The following is a 19,176-nucleotide window of genomic DNA, read 5'->3' as shown; positions in this document are numbered from 1 at the left end:
AAATGGGACACATATCCCACTAATAAAAATAATAACAAAATATTATTTTAAATTAAAAATAAATTAAAAAATAAATTAATAAATAAAAATAAGAAAAAAGAAAGGGGTGGCTGGCCACCATAGGGGGTGGCCGGCCACCCCCATTTTGGGTAGGGGTGGCTTGAGCCACCCCCATCTTGCGAAAGGGGGAAACCACCCCCAAGAGTCTCGAGCCACCCTCTTTGGGCCAACCCATTTTTCTTTTTCTTTTTTTAACTTGGCCCTTGGAGGTGGCCGAAGCCACCCCTTGGCCTAAAGGGGGTGGCCGAGCCACCCCCAAGAGCCTTGGGGGTGGTTCGGCCACCCCTTTTTGCAAGATTGGGGTGGCAAAACCACCCCCATAGGCCATAGGGGTAGTTCGGCCACCCCCTGGCCTGCCATTGGGGGTGGCTCCCTACCCAAAATGGGGGTGGTCGGCCACCCCCTATGGTGGCCAACCACCCCTTTCTTTTTTCTTATATTTTTATTAATTTTTTTTTAATATAAAATAATTTTTTATTATTATTTTTATTAGTGGGATATGTGTCCCATTTGTGGCCATAAGATTTCTGAGAAGAAATTCTAGCCATGAACTAGATACTCTCTAATTCATAATGGACCGGAGAGAATCTTATTCCAAAGTATAAGGGGATCAGTGGTTACCAACACTGAGCTCCTTTATGGTCCAATCTCCAAGGTCTTTGTTGGGGGATGATGCAAGAGTGGCTGAGTTAATAGACCAAGATACTAAAGGTTGGAATACCCAGCTCCTGAATACCATTTTTCATGCAGAGGAGGCTAAGGTAATTCAGGGAATCCCGTTAAGCCCAATATAGGTGCCTGATCGACTAATATGAAGGCGTACTTCTAATGGGGTCTTTTCTGTTAGAAGTGCATACCATTTGGAAATGGAATTTATTGCTAAGAAGGGTTGTGTGGGATCAGGGATGCATGATAAGAAGGATATTTGGAAAGTTTGCTAGCAGATGCAGGTTCCGAATGTGGTATTGACGTTACTTTTTGTTTATTGCTCCACACGTTACTGCTCCAAGATATTTGTTTTTGACATTATGTTGAGTAGTTAATTGAATTTAATGTTATCTCTTTGTAACAGTCATTATCTCTTTGTAACTGTACATTTAATTTGCCATTATCTCTTTGTAACAGCCGTAGGATTCAATTCTATTTAAGCTAATGAAAGCCCAATCAGATGGGTATGTGAGGAAATTATTTTCATCCATGTGTCAACTTTAACATGGTATCAGAGCATTAGGCAACGATTTTTTTTAGACATTTTTTTTCCTCAACTATTCGTATTTTTTTTTTCGTGCTCATTTTACAATGACTGAAGCACAACCTAAAGTAGTTTCTTCCTCTGAGAGCAGTGATTCACAGGGATCAATCAATGATCCTCATTATGTTCATCACTCAGATAGTCCAACCATGGTGCTTGTTACACCTCTTCTATCTGGCGATAATTATGGCACGTGGATTCGTGCTATCACTATGGCTTTGCGTGCCAAAAACAAATTGGGTTTTGTAGATGGCACCTTGATTAAACCAGATTCACCTACTGATCTTCCTCAATGGGAGAGATGTAATGATCTTGTCTGTTCATGGATTCTCAATTCTGTTTCGAGTGAGATTCGTAGCAGTATTTTATATGCTGAGACTGCGAGGGAGATTTGGTCAGATCTTTCGGAGCGATTCTCTCAATCCAATGCACCACAAATTTATCAGTTGAAGCAGTCAATTTCTTCTCTCAAACAAGAGAACAATATGTCTGTTTCTGCATATTTTACAAAGCTCAAGTCATTATGGAATGAGCTCAATTCTCTTGTAAGTATCCAACCATGCACATGTGGACATGGGAGAACTACTGCAGAAAAATTGCAACAAGATAGGGCGATGGAATTTTTACAAGGCCTTCATGAACCATATGCTGCACTTCGTAGCCAAATACTTCTCATGGAACCTTTTCCTAGCACAAAATTTATTCACTCGTTCGTCAAGAAGAAAAACAACAAGAGATACATTCTTCATTATCCTCAACTCCAGATGCTGCAGCTTTTACCACCAAGCCCACAAATCGTGGTGGCCAACTCAACCGTAAGCCACGCTACCATTGTGATCATTGTGGCCGTGACGGTCACACTAAAGATCGCTGCTTCAAGCTTGTTGGGTATCCTCCAAAGAAGAGCGAGGCTCCTGTTAAAACCACTAAAGCTGAAGATTGTGCCATGGTGTCACCACCACCCATCACCCAAGAACAGCACAACAAATTACTTGCTATGCTCTCTTCAGGTAGCATAAATTCTAGTGTTTCTCTAGCAGGTATAGCACTTATTGCTCACTCTGCTTCGATGTGGATTATTGATACAGGAGCTACTAACCACATGTGCCACTCATTATCTTTGTTTTCCTCTTATAAAGCCTGTCCAACTCCATCTTTTGTTCAACTTCCTGATGGGTCGAATGTACCTATTACACATATTGGAACTATTAATCTTTCATCCACTATTAAACTTGAGAATGTTTTCTTCATCCCATCATTCAAATTTAACCTCTTATCTGTTAGTCAACTAGCAAAAACTAATAATTGCTTAGTGACTTTCTCTTCTACTCAATGTTTTTTTCAGGACCTGTCAACGAAGAGGACGATTGGGCAGGGTAATGTTCATGAGGGGCTATACTGTTTTCAAGTTGCTTCGGCAATGGCAGTTACTAAAAACTTTTCCATTGATTTATGGCACTGGCGACTTGGACACATATCTTATCGTACTTTGCATAATTTAGCTAAGGATATTCCTTTCATTTCTTGTTCAAATAATTCTGCTTGTAAAATTTGTCCTCAAGCCAAACAAGCACGTTTGCCATTTTCTTCTAGTTCTATTACTACTAATAGACCTTTCGCTTTAATTCATTGTGATATTTGGGGAAGTTTTTCCCAACAATCTTTAAATGGTTCTCGTTATTTCTTAACCATTGTTGATGATTTTAGTCGATGTACTTGGGTTTATTTGATGCATGTCAAGTCTGAGACTAAAACTATTTTGCAATCATTCTTTTCCATGATTAAGACTCAATTCAATTCTTGCATACAACAAGTTAGATCGGACAATGGTTCCGAATTTCTTTCCAATGATATGCAAAAATATTTTTCAGAACGTGGCATAATCCATCAATGAAGTTGTGTCGGGACTCCGCAACAAAATGGTGTCGTTGAACGTAAACATCGACACCTTCTTGAGGTTGCTCGAGCTCTTCGTTTTCAAGCGCACTTACCCTTACAATTTTGGGGTGAGTGCGTTCTCACTGCCACATATTTGATCAATAAAATGCCATCTTCTCTTTTATCTGGGAAATCTCCACATGAAATTCTATTCCACTCAAAACCAAATTATTCTCATTTGCGTGTTTTTGGGAGTTTATGTTTTGCTCACAATCATAGCATTAAACATAAATTTGACCAACGAGGTAAACCTGGCATTTTTATTGGCTATCCTTATGCTCAAAAAGGTTACAAAATTTTTGATATAGCCACTAAAACCATTTTTACTTCTCGAGATGTCATATTTCATGAAGGAATTTTTCCATTTCGTGATTTATCTAAATTTACAACCTCATCTTCAGATGTTACTCCTTTACCTTTGAGTGATGATCCCATTTTTGATTTTCCTATTGCTAAAAATGATGCAATCACTTCTCCCATTGAACAGTTGGATTTAGAACCACCTAGTGTGGAGCAAAATCCTATCACTCCTCCTAGTCTCCTACTAGTCCGCAAATTAATCGGCCTAGTCGCATTCGGCGTCCACCTTCTTACTTGGCTGATTATCAATGCTCCATTGCTACTCATGACCAGCTACCTTCTCCATCTGACTCTAAGTTGAAAGGTACACCTTACCCGCTCCATCAATATATTTCTCTTTCTAAGTTTTCATTTGCACACAGAGGGTTTCTTTCTACTATTTGTTCAACAGATGAGCCTAGAACCTTTTCTCAAGCAGTGAAATCACCATTATGGCGGGAAGCTATGGAAAAAGAAATTGAAGCTCTTGAAAAAAATGATACTTGGAGCCTTATTTCTCTTCCACCCAACAAGAAACCCATAGGATGTAAATGGGTGTACAAAATTAAATACCGATCAGATGGAACAATTGAGCGTTATAAGGCCCGTTTGGTAGCCAAAGGTTTTACTCAAATTGAAGGATTAGATTACCACGAGACTTTCGCACCTGTTGCAAAATTGGTAACCGTTCGAACCTTACTTTCTATCGCATCCATCAAGCAATGGTCTCTACATCAACTTGACGTTAATAATGCCTTTTTACAAGGCGATCTTAACGAAGAGGTATATATGGTACTTCCACCTGGTTTTTGCCGAAAGGGGGAGACACGAATTTGTAAACTGAACAAATCTATCTATGGGTTGAAGCAAGCATCACGTCAGTGGTTTGCAAAATTTTCATCTACCATCATGCAAGCTGGTTTTTCTCAGTCTAAGTCTGATTATTCATTATTTTTTAATCATAATGGCAATTCTTCTACTTTTGTCTTGGTCTATGTAGACGACATCATCATTACAGGAAACGATGATTTGGCTATCAACCAGCTCAAGCAATTTCTCGAGAAGAAATTCTTTATCAAAGATTTAGGCAAGCTTAAATATTTTCTTGGCATAGAGGTTGCCCGTTCGAAAAAGGGCATATTTCTTTCTCAAAAGAAATACATCTTAGACATTCTCAAGGATACTGGTTTGATTGGAGGACGTGTCTCTGATTTTCCTATGGAGCAACACTTGCATTTATCACCAGATGATGGTACTTTACTTCCTGACCCCACTCCTTATCGTCGATTGGTGGGACGTCTTATATACCTTACTGTCACAAGACCTGATATTAATTATTCAGTCAATATTCTTAGTCAGTTTATGCATTCATTGGTAAGGGAATTTTTTTATCATCATCGAGTACTATTCATTTGCAAGGTTATTGTGATTCAGATTGGGCAGGGTGTCCTATTACTCGACGATCTACTACAGGCTTTTGCATTTTTCTTGGTTCCAATCTTATTTCTTGGAAAACTAAGAAACAATCTACAGTTTCTCAGTCTTCTGCTGAAGCTGAATATCGAGCCATGGCCACTTTAACATGTGAACTTCAATGATTAAAATATTTGTTGAACGATATGGGTATTTCTCATTCTTCTCCAATCACAATGTTTTGTGACAACCAAGCTGCCTTGCACATCGCCAACAATCCAGTTTTTCACGAACGTACCAAGCATATAGAAATAGATTGTCATTTCGTTCGGGAAAAGCTACAATCCAAACTTATTGCTCCAAGATACATACCTGCATCTCATCAACTTGCAGATGTATTCACAAAGCCATTGGGTAAAGATGTATTTCATGGTTTAATTTGCAAGTTGGGCGTTATTTCCATACACGATCCAACTTGAGGGGGAGTATTGACGTTACTCTTTGTTTATTGCTCCACACGTTACTGCTCCAAGATATTTGTTTTTGACATTATGTTGAGTAGTTAATTGAATTTAATGTTATCTCTTTGTAACAGTTGTTGTAGGATTCAATATCTCTTTGTAACTGTACATTTAATTTGTCATTATCTCTTTGTAACTGTACATTTAATTTGCCATTATCTCTTTGTAACAGCCGTAGGATTCAATTCTATTTAAGCTAATGAAAGCCCAATCAGATGGGTATGTGAGGAAATTATTTTCATCCATGTGTCAACTTTAACAAAAATGTTCTTATGGAGAGCACTAAATAATCTACTCGCTACTAAAAGAAATCTCCGATGTACGGGGGTGATTCAAAATAGTGTTTGCCCCATTTGTGAGCTGGAGCAGGAAGATATGGCCCACATTCTCTGGAATTGTCCTGCAGCTGCTGATGTATGGGGTTGTGGATTGACAAAATTTTAGAAGAGGTGCTATGGTGGGTTGAATTTTTTCGACATTTTTGAAGACCTGGTAAGACGATGCGATGATTTAGAGATAGAGGTCTTCACAGTGACAGCCAGATGATTGTGGTTACGCAGAAATGCCGTGATCCATGGAGAAGAATTCACCCATCCTAGCCAAATTATACGGGAGGTAGGCACGACCTTAGCAGACTTTCAGAGGGCAAATATGGCGGACAAACATGATACTAGAAAGTTTTAGCAAGATGGCTTTGCTTAGTGGCAACCACCTCCAGTGAACACAATTAAAATTAATTGGGACGCTGCAGTGGACCATAAGAAGGGGAGAATCAGGTTAGGCTGCATTGCTCGAAATTCTGATGGTTTTTTCTTAGCTGGGCGGAGTGTTACTAAGGAGTTTGTGGTTGAGCCTACGACTGCCGAAGCCATTGTTGCAACTCACGCTGTCATTTTTGGTAAGGAACGAGGCTACATGCAAATCATTTTTGAAGGGGATGCTCTACGGGTTGTCCAAGCTGTCAATGATGCTAGTCCATGTCAAGGCTGTTATGGGCATTTTGTGGAAGGCATAAAAGCGGAAATACAATCTTTGGAGCCGGGAGCTTTTGCTTATGTAGCTAGGGGAGCTAATGTTTATGCACATGTATTAGCTAAATTAGCTACAACCCATATCATACATTCAACTTGGGTGGAGGTGACTCCACCAAGTATCTGTGGTGTTTTAGGAGGGCAGGATAATTCCCCCTCTGTGTTGTTTTGTTGATCATTTTATTTGGAATGACGTATCCATTTTTCAAAAAAAAAAAAAAAAAAAGTTATACAAAATGACCTATTTATAGTAGAATAAGGCCAAATAAAATAGGAAATACAATCAAGAGTTAATGAATAATATTACAGTATCAAATCAATATATATATATATATATATATATGTATATAGATCAATCATCAAATACGATGAATATCAGAATATCAGAATATATTCTAACACTTTTAAAACTTTTTGCCTTGAGATTGTAATTGTCATGTTACATATTTTATGTTAGAATAAGACGGAGACGGTAGGTTGAAAAAAATAAAAAAATAAAAACTTTAACATAATGTGTTACAATAAAAAAAAATTGAAAACTGATTTTAATTTAAAAAATAGCCAAGCAAAAGTTCTTAAAAATATTGTCATTGTTAGTAAAAAAAAAAAAAAAAATTAATTTTTTAAATATTATTTCATCTAATATATCTTATTCTTAATTAATTTATCAAGTTAGTCTTTTATATATATATATATATATATATATATATAATGGAAGCTCAACTTTAATATAATATAAAAAAAATCTTATGGCATGCTGCGCAATGGCTTTTCTATCAATACAAGGCCGAGAATGAGAAAGTGATGCTGATGCATTGACTCATTCTCATAGGTCTCCCATTCTCTCTTCTATTTGAATTAAAGGTGAAAAATATCCTCCTTGTAACCTTCTCCTTTATTCAATTAAAAAAAAAAAAAAATCATTCGGTCTAAAGGTTTTTTTTTTTTTTTTTTGAATCCTAAACATAATGGGCATATTTTTGAACTCTTTTTTTTTTTTTTTTTAGATTCTGTTTGTTTTGATTTAAAACATTTTCTAATGAAAAGTTTTTCACTTTTTTTTTTTTTTCAAAAGACAAAAAAAAAAAAAAAAAAAAAAAGCACTCTTTTGCTGTTTAGTTGGTATTGATAATGAAAAATCTCTATTATTATTATTATTTTTACATATCCACACAAATGAAGAAAAATGAAAGAGGAATTCGATCTAATAACCTTTGAGACATAATCTCCAGCCAATTGCTGCAAATTTTTAAGTAAAATTTACTTAAATAGTCTTTAACGCCTTCTCATCCGAACATACCCGTAAAACATCATATTTTTTTTCCTAACCTTTCATAAAACATTTTCCAAGCATATCTTATTTCAATATTTCCTTGCACTTTGCAAACATGCGAACTATAGAGTTCACCCACAAACATATATGGGATTTAAGACAATAATATTGATTATTATTGTTTATATCTTCTCTTAAGGCATGTTTGTGATTGCGTTTAAGGAGTCTAAAAGTGTTTTTAACACTCAAGAAGTTAGTATTCGTTTGATAAAAAAATTAAAAACACTTTTAAGGATCCAAAAAGCCTAAAAATGGTCAAAAAAACACTTTTTGACAGAAGCTTAAAAATGAAACTTTTGCTTAAAAGTTATTTTTGACTTAAAAACTTTATTTCTCAAACGTAATCCAAAACAAACTCTTAGTCGCTTATTATAGGCTTACAGCAATATTATACGGCATAACTTCTAAAGGATCTTAAAATTAGGAAAAGTAAAAATACCCTCCTAAGGCAAAGATTGCATCAATATCCTTCAAAACTACCAAAAAAAAATTGTAATTACCTCTTTTGTATATAAAATGACAAAAATACCCTGGAATAAACCACTGGAAAGCCTTAGGGCCCGTTTGGTTTGCCGAATAGACCCCTGTAATGTGATGAGTCATTATTTTGTTTGGTAAGAGTTTATTCCTAAGAATAGTTATTCCTGTAAAAATCACTCATCTCTTACACACAGCAATAACTATTCCTCTCATTTTTTAGAGGAATAGTTATTCATGAGGAAAATTACAAGGTTTTCCAAAAAAAACCATTTTTTTTTCTTAAAAAAAAAAAAAAAAATCAAAATATCATGTGGGTGGCCGGCCACCCACAGAGCTGCCACCCCTAGAGGGCCTCACAGTGGACCGGCAAGGCCCTCTGGGGGTGGCCAAGACCACCCCCAGTGAGATTTCGTGGTGGCCTAGCCACCCCGATTCACAACGGGGGTGGTCGCGCTAGAGGGCTTTGAGGGTGGTTGCGACCACCCCTGATGGGAATCGGGGGTGGCCGCGCCACCCACAGAGAGCCACGGTGAGGTCCTTTGGGGGTGGCTGCGTCACCCCTAGTTGCTGTGGGTGACCGGCCACCCATTGGGGTGGTCGGCCACCACACATTCTAACCTTTATTTTTTATTTTTTATTTTTAAATTTGAGTTTTGAAAAAATTAGAAATCAAATGGGCTTTTTAGTAATTTTAGTTCATTCCAATAATGAAATATGTGTTGCTACCAAACTAAAGAATTGCAATACTTATAATTTATTCCATTCCAAACTCTTTTATTCCCAGTAATACATATTCATTTTCCTAATGGAATATTTATTCCGCAAACCAAACGGGGCCCTAGGGTTTTTTTCCTTATTGTTTTGAATTATTGGATCACATTTGAGATATGAGATATGAGATAAATCACAAATAAACAATGGCTTTAATACTTTAGTAGTTTAAATTAACAATATATCAGGAATAGCTATTTCTGTATGTAAGAGATTAGTGATTTCCACAAAAATAATTATTTATAGGAATAGACTCTTACTAAACAAAAGAATGACTATTCCATAGGAATAGCCATTCCATTTCAGGGGTCTATTCCGCAAATCAAACGGGCCTTAAAGCTTGGCTAGTATCAAGGGTTCTAGGATGATAACTAGGGGCCAAAAATGTTTCAAGATTTAGTGGGATAAAATTTGTATGGGTTGCCAGTGTCCTTTGAGCCACATTTTCCTAATGTTTTCCTCGGTTTGCTTGATAACTGAACAGGGGATTTGTGACTTTTATTACAACAGAGTTGTACTCTTGTTCTTAGAGAAGAAATGCATTATGTTTGGTTTCTGGTAGATTTTGGTTGTTTCCCTACTAGGTCTATGTTGTCTGTAGTCTAGTCTGTAATGTTAGCTCCAAGGTTGATCTGAACTAGTAACTGAGAAGAGCAGTTGACAGTCGTTAATATGTTGAAATAGTGGAGATGGATAGATGACTCAGCTTAAAGCAGACATTATAAGATATTGAGTGAATGAAATGTTCAAATATGATCGTTATTTTCTTGCTTTATTCACCTTCATATCATGAAATTTCAGGACGATAATCGCTATAATGGTGGAAGAGGTGCACATCTTACCCTGAAACGTGCTGAGAAAGATCGTGCTTTAGTTAACAAAATTCTTAGTAAAGATCTTGCTTAGCCACGTTTTATTTCTCATAGCAATAGGATATAGAGTTAAAAATACTGTGAGCTTAAATCCCAGTCGTATTATTAGAGTACGATCTGATTGAATAACACTATGCAGATATGAGTAGTACTTATATGCAGCTCTTTATGACCCATGCTTGAATTGGTTATGTATTTTAGGACCAGAAGAGAATCCAGGGACAGCTGATAGCTAAGCAGGAAGCACCTTTTGAGTCAAAAGTTCAAAACTCAGTCCATCAAAGGGTGGAAAAAAGGCTTCGAGAACTCCCACAGGAGTTGCAAGCAACAGAAAAGTCTCCCTTGGAGTTGGTGGAGCAATGCTTCAGAACCTGAGACCTGAAAAATCTAAAATCACCTTGAGCTAAATCTATTAATATTTCTTAACATGAGCATGTAATTAATTTGGTTTTTAGCTTTGGTTTTGTATCTATATAGATAGATTTTTAGTGTTTGTCTCTTGAAGTAAGTAGAGGAAAGACTGCCATTGTATTTGTTGCTTGGTTGCAATTTTTGTTAGGTCATAAAAATTAAAATGGTTACTTATCAAAAAAATTAAATTAAATTAAATTAAATGTTACATTCGGGTCAGCCGTGTCGGGTCGGGTCGACCCAACACGACATGTTTATATAAATGGGTTACACGTGTCGTGTCGTGTTACTCGTTTATAAAATGTGTCGTGTTCGGGTTTGGGTGTTCTAAACGTGTCGTGTTTGGATTGGGCTTAAATGTGTTGTGTCGTAATAGGGTTGGACATGAACCCGACACGCAAACATGTTTTGCCAGCCCTAAATTGGAGTAGTGTATAGGATGTGCCATGTCACAAACTTGTTTAAAAAAGTATAAAAATATTTAAATTCGATAAGCAATTATTATAACCAATAAAAATTGGACTACAAGCAAATAAACAAAAGAAAATAAATCAGTCAATCATACATAAGAGTCGCAATATTTACATTTGACTCATATTAGCTAAATATTGCTAGTATAAGCCATTTTTCTTCTCCAACAAATTAACTTCAAAGTATACAAAACACAATTTGTTATAAAGCAAATAAAAACAACTATTTTATTGTTTCTCACTATCCCTCTCTCTCCCAACATTGTCCTCTCTCTTCTCATCGATTCTTCCATTCTCATTGTTAAACCATCTCCTTCTCCTTGATTTTTCCTCTCTCACTACAAAACTACCAAACCCACTACCATACAACCTTCCACCACCACAATTGACGAGTGGCGACGAACAGCCGCCAAAGAAGGTTGTAAGCCACCACGAGCATCCCCTCTCACTAAATTGAAAAGCCCAATTGGACTCATTTTCCGATCAACATAAAACCATCACCCAAAGGCTGGCAATTGAACAGGACAGCTACCCTAACAAGCCTTGAGGTTAATGGCCAACACTGGTGGTGTAACGCCCAATAAAATAATTAGAAATATATTTAGTTGTTAACCCAAAACACTAGGAATAAAATTATACTTAAGAGAGTTTTTAGGAAAGCGTTGCGAGTGTGCTCGTCCACCATAGGCGTTTAGATGAGCTATCAGACGGGTTGCCTAGTGTTCTCGTCCATTGTAGGCAATTGGACAAGCTACATACAAGGCTAATCTAAATGGTTCATCCGCACTAGCATTCAAACGAGCTACAAACAAGAATTGGACAAAATTGTTTGTTCGTAATTGGTTCAAACGTGCTAAACGAATAATGGCTGAGTTACTCGTCTAAAGTTACATTCAAACAAGATATTGAACGAGTCACTTACTCGTTCGGGCGAGACACATATTTGTTCGAACAAACCGTGACAATATAAATAAGAAACTTCAATTCTCAAACTGCATTTCTCCTCATTTTTCTCATCTCTCACGCCCTCTCTTGTTGGGTATCCTCTATTTTTGGGTTTGGGAACTTAGAGAACGATTTTTACTCAATTTGTAAGCTTTGGGTTGAAGATTCTTGGGTTGGATCTTCAATTTTACTGTTCATCAAAGGTATAAACTAAGACTTTTTTCTGTAAGTTAGGTCAAGTGTTTGGGTATAGTGTTTAATCCTAGAAATCTCCTTAGGGTTTTTGTGTAAGGAATGGTGCTATACAATACAAGAGCTTCAGATAGAAGATTTGCGATATTGGAACTTCCACTTCTCTGTGCAATCAAGGTATGAGTTAAACCCTAATTTCTCTCGAGTTGAGTGAAATTGGGAATTTTGATATTAAACCCTAAATTTCTCTAAAGATCAAGTTAATTGAGGGTGTAGTGGTTTTTAACCTTATGTTTGCTTTGGGTATTTGGAAGAAAGGAGTCCTACACATCCCAAAATTTTTTTCTAAAAGTTGGTTCCCAAATGATGTGTCACCATCGCATGAGATTTATTATTTTGAGAAGTGTGTCACCAATTCATAGGATGGTGACACATCATTTAGGAACCAACTTTTAGGAAGAAAATTTGGGATGTTTAACATTTCCCTTTGGAAGAAGCTCAGTGCTTATGGTATTTTACAAGTTAGAATTTCAATGTTGGATTTGAGGCTAATAGCGTATGCAATGTAATATTGTAGTGTTTGTGCTTGAGTTGGAGATCTTTCTCAACCATCATGATATTTGTAAGTATATTACTTACCGAGGAAAAAGATACTTGTTTTTAAGGCATGATTATTGTGTTTCACACGAGCAAAATATTTTGGGAATGAATATGATGGTGTGTACTTTTAATGATTTTACATGTGTTAAGCAAGCAATGATTATGATAAACAAAGAATTGGATATTTTGTGAATATATCATGATGATGCATATTGATGTAAGAATGTGAATAAGCTACTAAGATATATGTTACTTTTTAGTGTATTGGGTAAATATGTTTGGTTTTTAGTTTGAAAAATTGTTTTGATGGGACACAAAGGTAAGAAGTGCTCTTAGTATTGTATTATGATAAGGCCTATTTGAGAAAAAGTTTTCTATAGAATACACCTGCTTATTTTGAGAAAACTCAAACAGGTATAGAGTTTGATTCCTTACTTAAAAAAGAATTAAAAAAAAAATAAAAAAATGGTGATGGTGTGTCCTCCCTCAATGGAGGAGAGGGATGGCTATATGGCAAAGCCCTATCCTGGTTGAGGTGGACGAGTAGCCACCCTTGTTCCGGTTGAGGTGGCTGTGCAGCCACCGCCTAGATTTTGTTAGTGGTCTAGCCTGTGCGGGCACCCCAAGTAGCAGCATAATTCTAGCGTGAAACACCCAAATACCACCAAAACACCAAACTATATACAAGACCACCTTCTATCGATTCAACAAAAAACCGAGCCAAAACCAAATCACATTGTTGCCATTTGAGGGCAATGACTAGCCTCCTAGAAATATATAGGAAAGAAACAAATAATATGATCCCACCTTGATGAATGGTAAAATTGAAAAAAGAAAGGAAGGGAAAAAATAAAACCTCAACAATCTCTTCTGGAAGATGGGGATATAGGAAGCACCTATGCTCCTTTTATTGATCGCATATGGGCACCAACAAAACTATGGACAGGATAATATGAGCTCAAGTTAATATGAACCGGAAAATACAATAATATATGAACTCATATACAATACAGCCTATTTCTAAGGAAGCAAACTTATCAATAGCACTGACATAGATAAAGGGAACAAAAAGTTTTACTAACTCAAACCAAATGGCCCCAAGCTTTTGTAGAAAACATGAAACTTGCATATATGGCAAAATAAACATTATAAATTGAAATTTACCATTCATCTTGAATTCATAAAAATCTAACTTTTAGACATAGTATGCTGTATAAGATGATATTTGACTTCAGTGAATCAAGATGCAAGATCCTTAACTTGTAAGACAGAACAACCATAGCCTCTCTTTTGACTCCCCTTCTTTGACAATGAAACAAGTTTTAGATCTTGGATCAATTATCAAAGCAGATGTCCAGTTGAACTCAAATGAACATAAGTTATTAATGTGGTTCTGAAATTATATGGATTCGGCACAGTTTCAAGACAAACATAGTATGTACCATATTGTACTGGCATTACATCTCCAACATTCTAGCTTGAAAGATTTTTCCTTCTACACCCAAAAGATTTGAATCATATGCTTGACCTAACTCAACTGCAACCATGAAAAAAAGATTGTAATTTAAATAAATACTTTGACAACAATAACTTATCAAAAAGACAAAGATACTTTGATAACAGTAATTAATATGATGGTTTAAAGTTTACACAGAAGATAATGAAGCAGAAAATAAATTGTTAAAAAAATATATAAATAAACTGAAGATCATGGTTTTGGTTTTTAATTCTCAATTTTATAGATGATTGATAATAACTCATGCAAAGGGAGAATTTCATAAAGTTCTGCACCCAAGCTTAACCACACATAACCTCTCAGAACATGCATGTAATACTAGCAGACTTGCACTAGATAATTTAAAGCTGTTGCAGCTAACTTTCAATTCAAAGCAAGTACGACAGGTTACATGTAATGATGAAGATCTCACGCTCAGTATCCAAACTGATTTTTGTCAACTGAATTTCCAAAGTCATCTTCAAGCACATATAGAAGCTTCCTGTAAGTATGCCCATCCACAATGTCTTTTTCTTGAAACTCCTTCAACAACCTAATGGCCTCTCCTACCCTTCCTCGTCTGCAGATCTCATCTAAGACAGTCCTGTAGGTAATGAAATCAGCTGACCTCCGCTTTTCAATCATCTCCCATAGGCACCTCACTGCCTCATCAACCTCTCCACCAAGAGCCAAAGCATTCACGACCGAGTTATACGATTTACTACTCGGAAGAAACCCTTTTTCCTTCATTTCATCACACAACTCCCTAGCATTGTTTGTGCGGCCTTGTGCACATAACCCATGGATCAAATAATCATAGGAAAATGAGTTGGGCACACACTTGTATACCATACCCATCTGATGAAATACCCTTAAAGCATCATTAACATGAAGAGAAAGTACATAACCCTTTATAAGAGAATTCAAAGAAAAAATATCAGGCTCAATCCCATCATTTACCATCTGCCTAAACAAGCATCTAATAGTCTCCATATAAATATGGTTTATATAGGAATTATTTCCCCGACTCAAGAACGCCGCAAAAAGAAGATTATAGGTTCTAACAGAAGGCCTACAATCCAAATTTCTGCTATTCTTCATGTGCTTAAATATATTGACAGCTCGAGTCAGCTTCCGCGTCTCCGTGAAATAATAGATGATGGTATTGAAAAGGGCCTCAGAACCAACATACGGAAGAGCAAGCACTTGGTTTACAACATCATCCATCTCTTGGTACATTTTTGCTGCACCAAGCTTCTTTATTGTAATGTGGTAAGTGCAAACATCGTGCCTAAACCTCGATTGTTGCGAAGCCCAATTGAATAGCCCCAAGCACACTTTGGGATCTTCTTGGAGGGTTATGACATTGCAAAGCTCTTCGGCAGTGAATCTCGGAGGAAGCTGGGAAACCGCACGTTGAAATTGGGCTTCATTAAGAGGGGTTTCAGCATTAGATAGTGATCTCTTACGCTCTCTCCTTCTAAAAGATCTCGACGGGGCCTTAGTAGAGTATAAGGAATTCAAGGAAACGCGCACATATAGGCATAGAATTTCATTGGAAGGTATTGCATACTTAGAGTAGCTTTTTGGGTGCTGATAAAAATGGCGAAATGGGTATGTGGAGCATATCTGACGGATTAAATTTCTGCCGGAGAGAATATAATTCAAGCGATTTCCCCGAACAAAAACCATAATATCAGAAACGAGGAATAGTACATGGCCAATAACAGCTCAAATCAAAAGGAATTTCTGAATCATCGCACATATAAATCAGGCCAAACAAAAAGCAGAAATTATGAAGCATATGATAGGATTTCAGAACCATGAAAAAGACTTTTGCTATTTGGTCAGCTGAAAAGTTCAAAAAAAGAGAGAAAGTTGGAATCTGACCTTTATGTTATTGCAAGGACCGGACCGAATCCAAAAGTTGGAAACACTGATTGCAGGAAATGAAGAAGAAGAAGAAGAGTGATGGAGGATGGAGAGCGGTGTCGTTTTACGCTCTGGAACCCTGGAGGTGGAGAGAAGGGAAGCTAGCAAGCGGCTTTTGTGGTATTGGGTGGGCCATTTGGTGAACTGGTGGGAACAAATCATTTTGGGCCGAATGAATTTCAGCCCATAAATCTCAATCTCTAAAACAAACAAACCAAACAAAAATAGTAACCATGTTTTCAAATCTTACCATTTAAGTATTTACCACCTTTAGAAGATTTTAATTTTTTTTTTTTTTTTCTCAATTCATTTCATCTCAAATATGATAACTACACCAGATCCAATATGACATGCGCCTCTCCACCGGCTACCTCCACCCTGCCGTCCCCCGATGTTTTCTATTATGTGGGTTTGTTTCTGGTTTTATTTTTTCATGTATTTTCCTGTTTCTTTTTCTTTTTGAATTTGTTTGTCTTCTCTCTAGATTGATTTTAGTAGCAATTAATGGGGTGAAGGTTTAATCGTTTCAAATCCTTAAGAGTAACATTATTGGGTTTCCGGTCTGTCCTTTGTTTTGCTCTAGTTCTTTTCTGGGAGTAAATCATTGATCAATACGAAAGACTTTTCAGGTATATAGAAAAATTGTCACTATAGTAGAGGCAATAAAAGGGATTGTGTTTGGAAATGCACTTGTAGCGGAGATGAACATGATGGCGCATAGGGTGATCACACTATTTTAAGTGTGGTCATCCCCACACTTGATTAATCTTACAGAAAGGTAATAACTTCCAGATGAAGGTTATCTGATAAGAGGACCCAACTCTTAGTCAAGAGTTGTGATTGAGACTCTATAAATAGAGTCTCATGAGAACACATTTTGTAACAATTCCTAATTTACGTTTGTCTCTCAAATTCTCTTAGTTTCCATTGGATTTCCACCCTAATTGGAGAAATCATTCCTGAAGATCATTCTACAAAAATCTACAGTGGTATCAAAGCACAACGTTATGGATGAACAAAAGAAGATTGAAGAACAACAAGAATTGATTGAAGATCCTCAAATATTCCTCTCTGATATTTATCAAACTATTCACTGACAACTAATTAGTTTGGCCTCTATTGTGACTTTCAAAAATTTACATCAAACCTTGGAAAAGCCAGAGGAAAAACCACTTATGATTACTGCGGGTGGTTTGAGATATCCAGGCAACGTAGATGCATTGAGGAGAACGTACCTGTTGGAACAAAAGTATTAGAGAAAATTTCTCAGTATGCCGCTAGATGATTCTAAGAAAATCTTTCCACAAAAACTCATTTTGGACGAATCTGAAATTGCATCCCAAAATGCAAATCTCACTTCAAGAACGTATGAGGAAGAAAAAAATCGAAGGTGTCTTTATCTGATGATTTTGATTTAGATCCTGCTTTGTGGGAAGAAGAAGATCCAGAGGAAGAAGAGGAAGACGTTTCGGAGGAGGAAGACGATCTGCAGAAGAAAAATCAAGTAAATTCCCAAACGGTACGAAATGGTACCGGTCCACGGATCCTAGAGCAAGCCCGCAAAAAATGACACGACGTCGTCCCGGAGCCCCGTTGCAGCCTAACCCGACAACCCTTCCAATTTGGTCTAAAGTGGAAATATACAGCCCGTAAGTCAACCCTGAGAGCCCAAGCCCAGAAAAAATAAGCCCAGGCCCAACGAATTGAATATTTTCAGCCCAACTTCTGGAATTGCCCAAACCCGGAATTTGACCCGCTGACACGCCCAAATTCAGGACCCGATTCGGAGACTAACCCGCGCCACATAACCCAGCCGAGAAGCCGAGCCACGTGGAGCGCTGAGGTGCCATCTGCAAGCGTTGGTCCGTATATTGCCGGTCTAGTTTGTTTAGACCGTTCGGTTCACATGAATCGGCCAGTTCAAGAGATTTTGGTAACGTTGCTCGTTCTTGCCCATTCCAACCCCGATTTGGACAGTTGGAAAGTTGATTTCAAGGGGAAGAACACTACAGGCTTTAGAGCTAATAATTTTCAACAGAAAAATCAAAGAAATCACTGGGAAAGAGGAGGTCTTCTAATCAAAGCCATCGAAACATGAACCGGAGGTTTATTCGGTCCTGTTGGTTGCCCCCAAGGCAATACAAGGAGGTTGAGTTCATTATTCCAGATTTGGCAAAGATGGGGATATCATCTAACAGACGCCTGAGGGGTCCACATCCTTTAAGGATTGTTCGGACTGTTGTGCAAAACCCTAGGGACCCGTGGCTTGCTAGCATACACCACTACACTCTCCCGAGGATGGGTGAACGGGTCAGTCCACCAGATCCAGATTTGGCCTATTATAAGGGTTACTTGAACAACTATCAGGCCCGACTAACTTATCATGGTGACAATTGATTTTATAGCTGTTGTTGTTATTATTATTACTATTTATATTTTTATTCTTTCACAGTTATTATTGGTTTGTAATAATTAGAACCACATATCACATTTGAAATTATTATTAAGACAATTGTAAAAATCATACTAAAAAATTATAATTGTAAATATTATTATTATATTGTTACATCTAATTTCTAAAATGGCTATTAAAGGTAGCGTTGATTCCTCTAGAGTCGAAAGTCTCAATGGGATGAATTTTAGAATGTGAAAACAACACATTTCTTATGTACTGATACATGAGAAAACACAATACACCCTCACATTAGAGAAGCCCAATCCAGATGACCTGAATAATGGAGAAGCCAAAAAGAAGCATGAAAAATTGATGGAAGACGACTTAATGGCGAGAGCCACACTTATTCATAGCATGAAGGACAACATCATTCTTCTATTTGAAGGTCACAAGACTGCAAAAGAAATTATGAAAGCATTGGAGGCAAAGTATGGCCAAGGTCTGATACGCACATACAATTACTATTAGATAAGTATAATTGTGCACGTATGAGTGAAAATGACTATGTGGGCGAATTTGTAAACCAAATGGAATTAATTGCAAAAGAGCTTGCAAATGCAGGTCATCCTGTATCTGATAAAATGCAGGTGACCACCATACTTAACGGTCTCCCCTTATCATGGGAACATGTAGTGGCTTCTTTAACACTTAGTGGAAAAGAGGTCT

At 37.1% G+C, this 19,176-nt stretch overlaps 1 protein-coding gene, 1 long non-coding RNA gene and 1 pseudogene across 3 annotated transcripts; 1 reads left to right on the top strand and 2 right to left on the bottom strand.

Annotated features, from left to right (window-relative positions):
- The first annotated feature begins 1,254 nt into the window (after window positions 1-1,254).
- LOC148584208 (uncharacterized) lies at window positions 1,255-10,044 on the top strand (annotated as a pseudogene).
- A 47-nt stretch (window positions 10,045-10,091) lies between these two features.
- Window positions 10,092-16,147, bottom strand: LOC132164667 (uncharacterized). 2 transcript variants are annotated; one of them, XR_009438404.2, is made up of 4 exons: window positions 16,014-16,147; window positions 14,071-14,165; window positions 13,485-13,564; window positions 10,092-10,397 (listed from the first exon to the last, which is right to left on the bottom strand). It is a non-coding gene; the product is annotated as an uncharacterized LOC132164667 (long non-coding RNA). The 2 variants fall into 2 exon arrangements; XR_009438405.2 differs by having other exon boundaries at window positions 10,092-10,388.
- LOC132164666 (pentatricopeptide repeat-containing protein At2g27800, mitochondrial-like) lies at window positions 14,273-16,007 on the bottom strand. The gene has a single exon (XM_059575210.2). The coding sequence runs from the start codon at window positions 15,813-15,815 to the stop codon at window positions 14,559-14,561; it is 1,257 nt and encodes a 418-aa protein (XP_059431193.2). The 5' UTR covers window positions 15,816-16,007; the 3' UTR covers window positions 14,273-14,558.
- Window positions 16,148-19,176: the final 3,029 nt, after the last annotated feature.

This window comes from Corylus avellana, chromosome 8 (genome assembly GCF_965113065.1).
Source record: "Corylus avellana chromosome 8, dhCorAvel1.hap1.2, whole genome shotgun sequence".
Lineage (NCBI taxonomy): Eukaryota > Viridiplantae > Streptophyta > Magnoliopsida > Fagales > Betulaceae > Corylus > Corylus avellana.
This window is presented reverse-complemented; position numbering and strand designations above follow the sequence as displayed.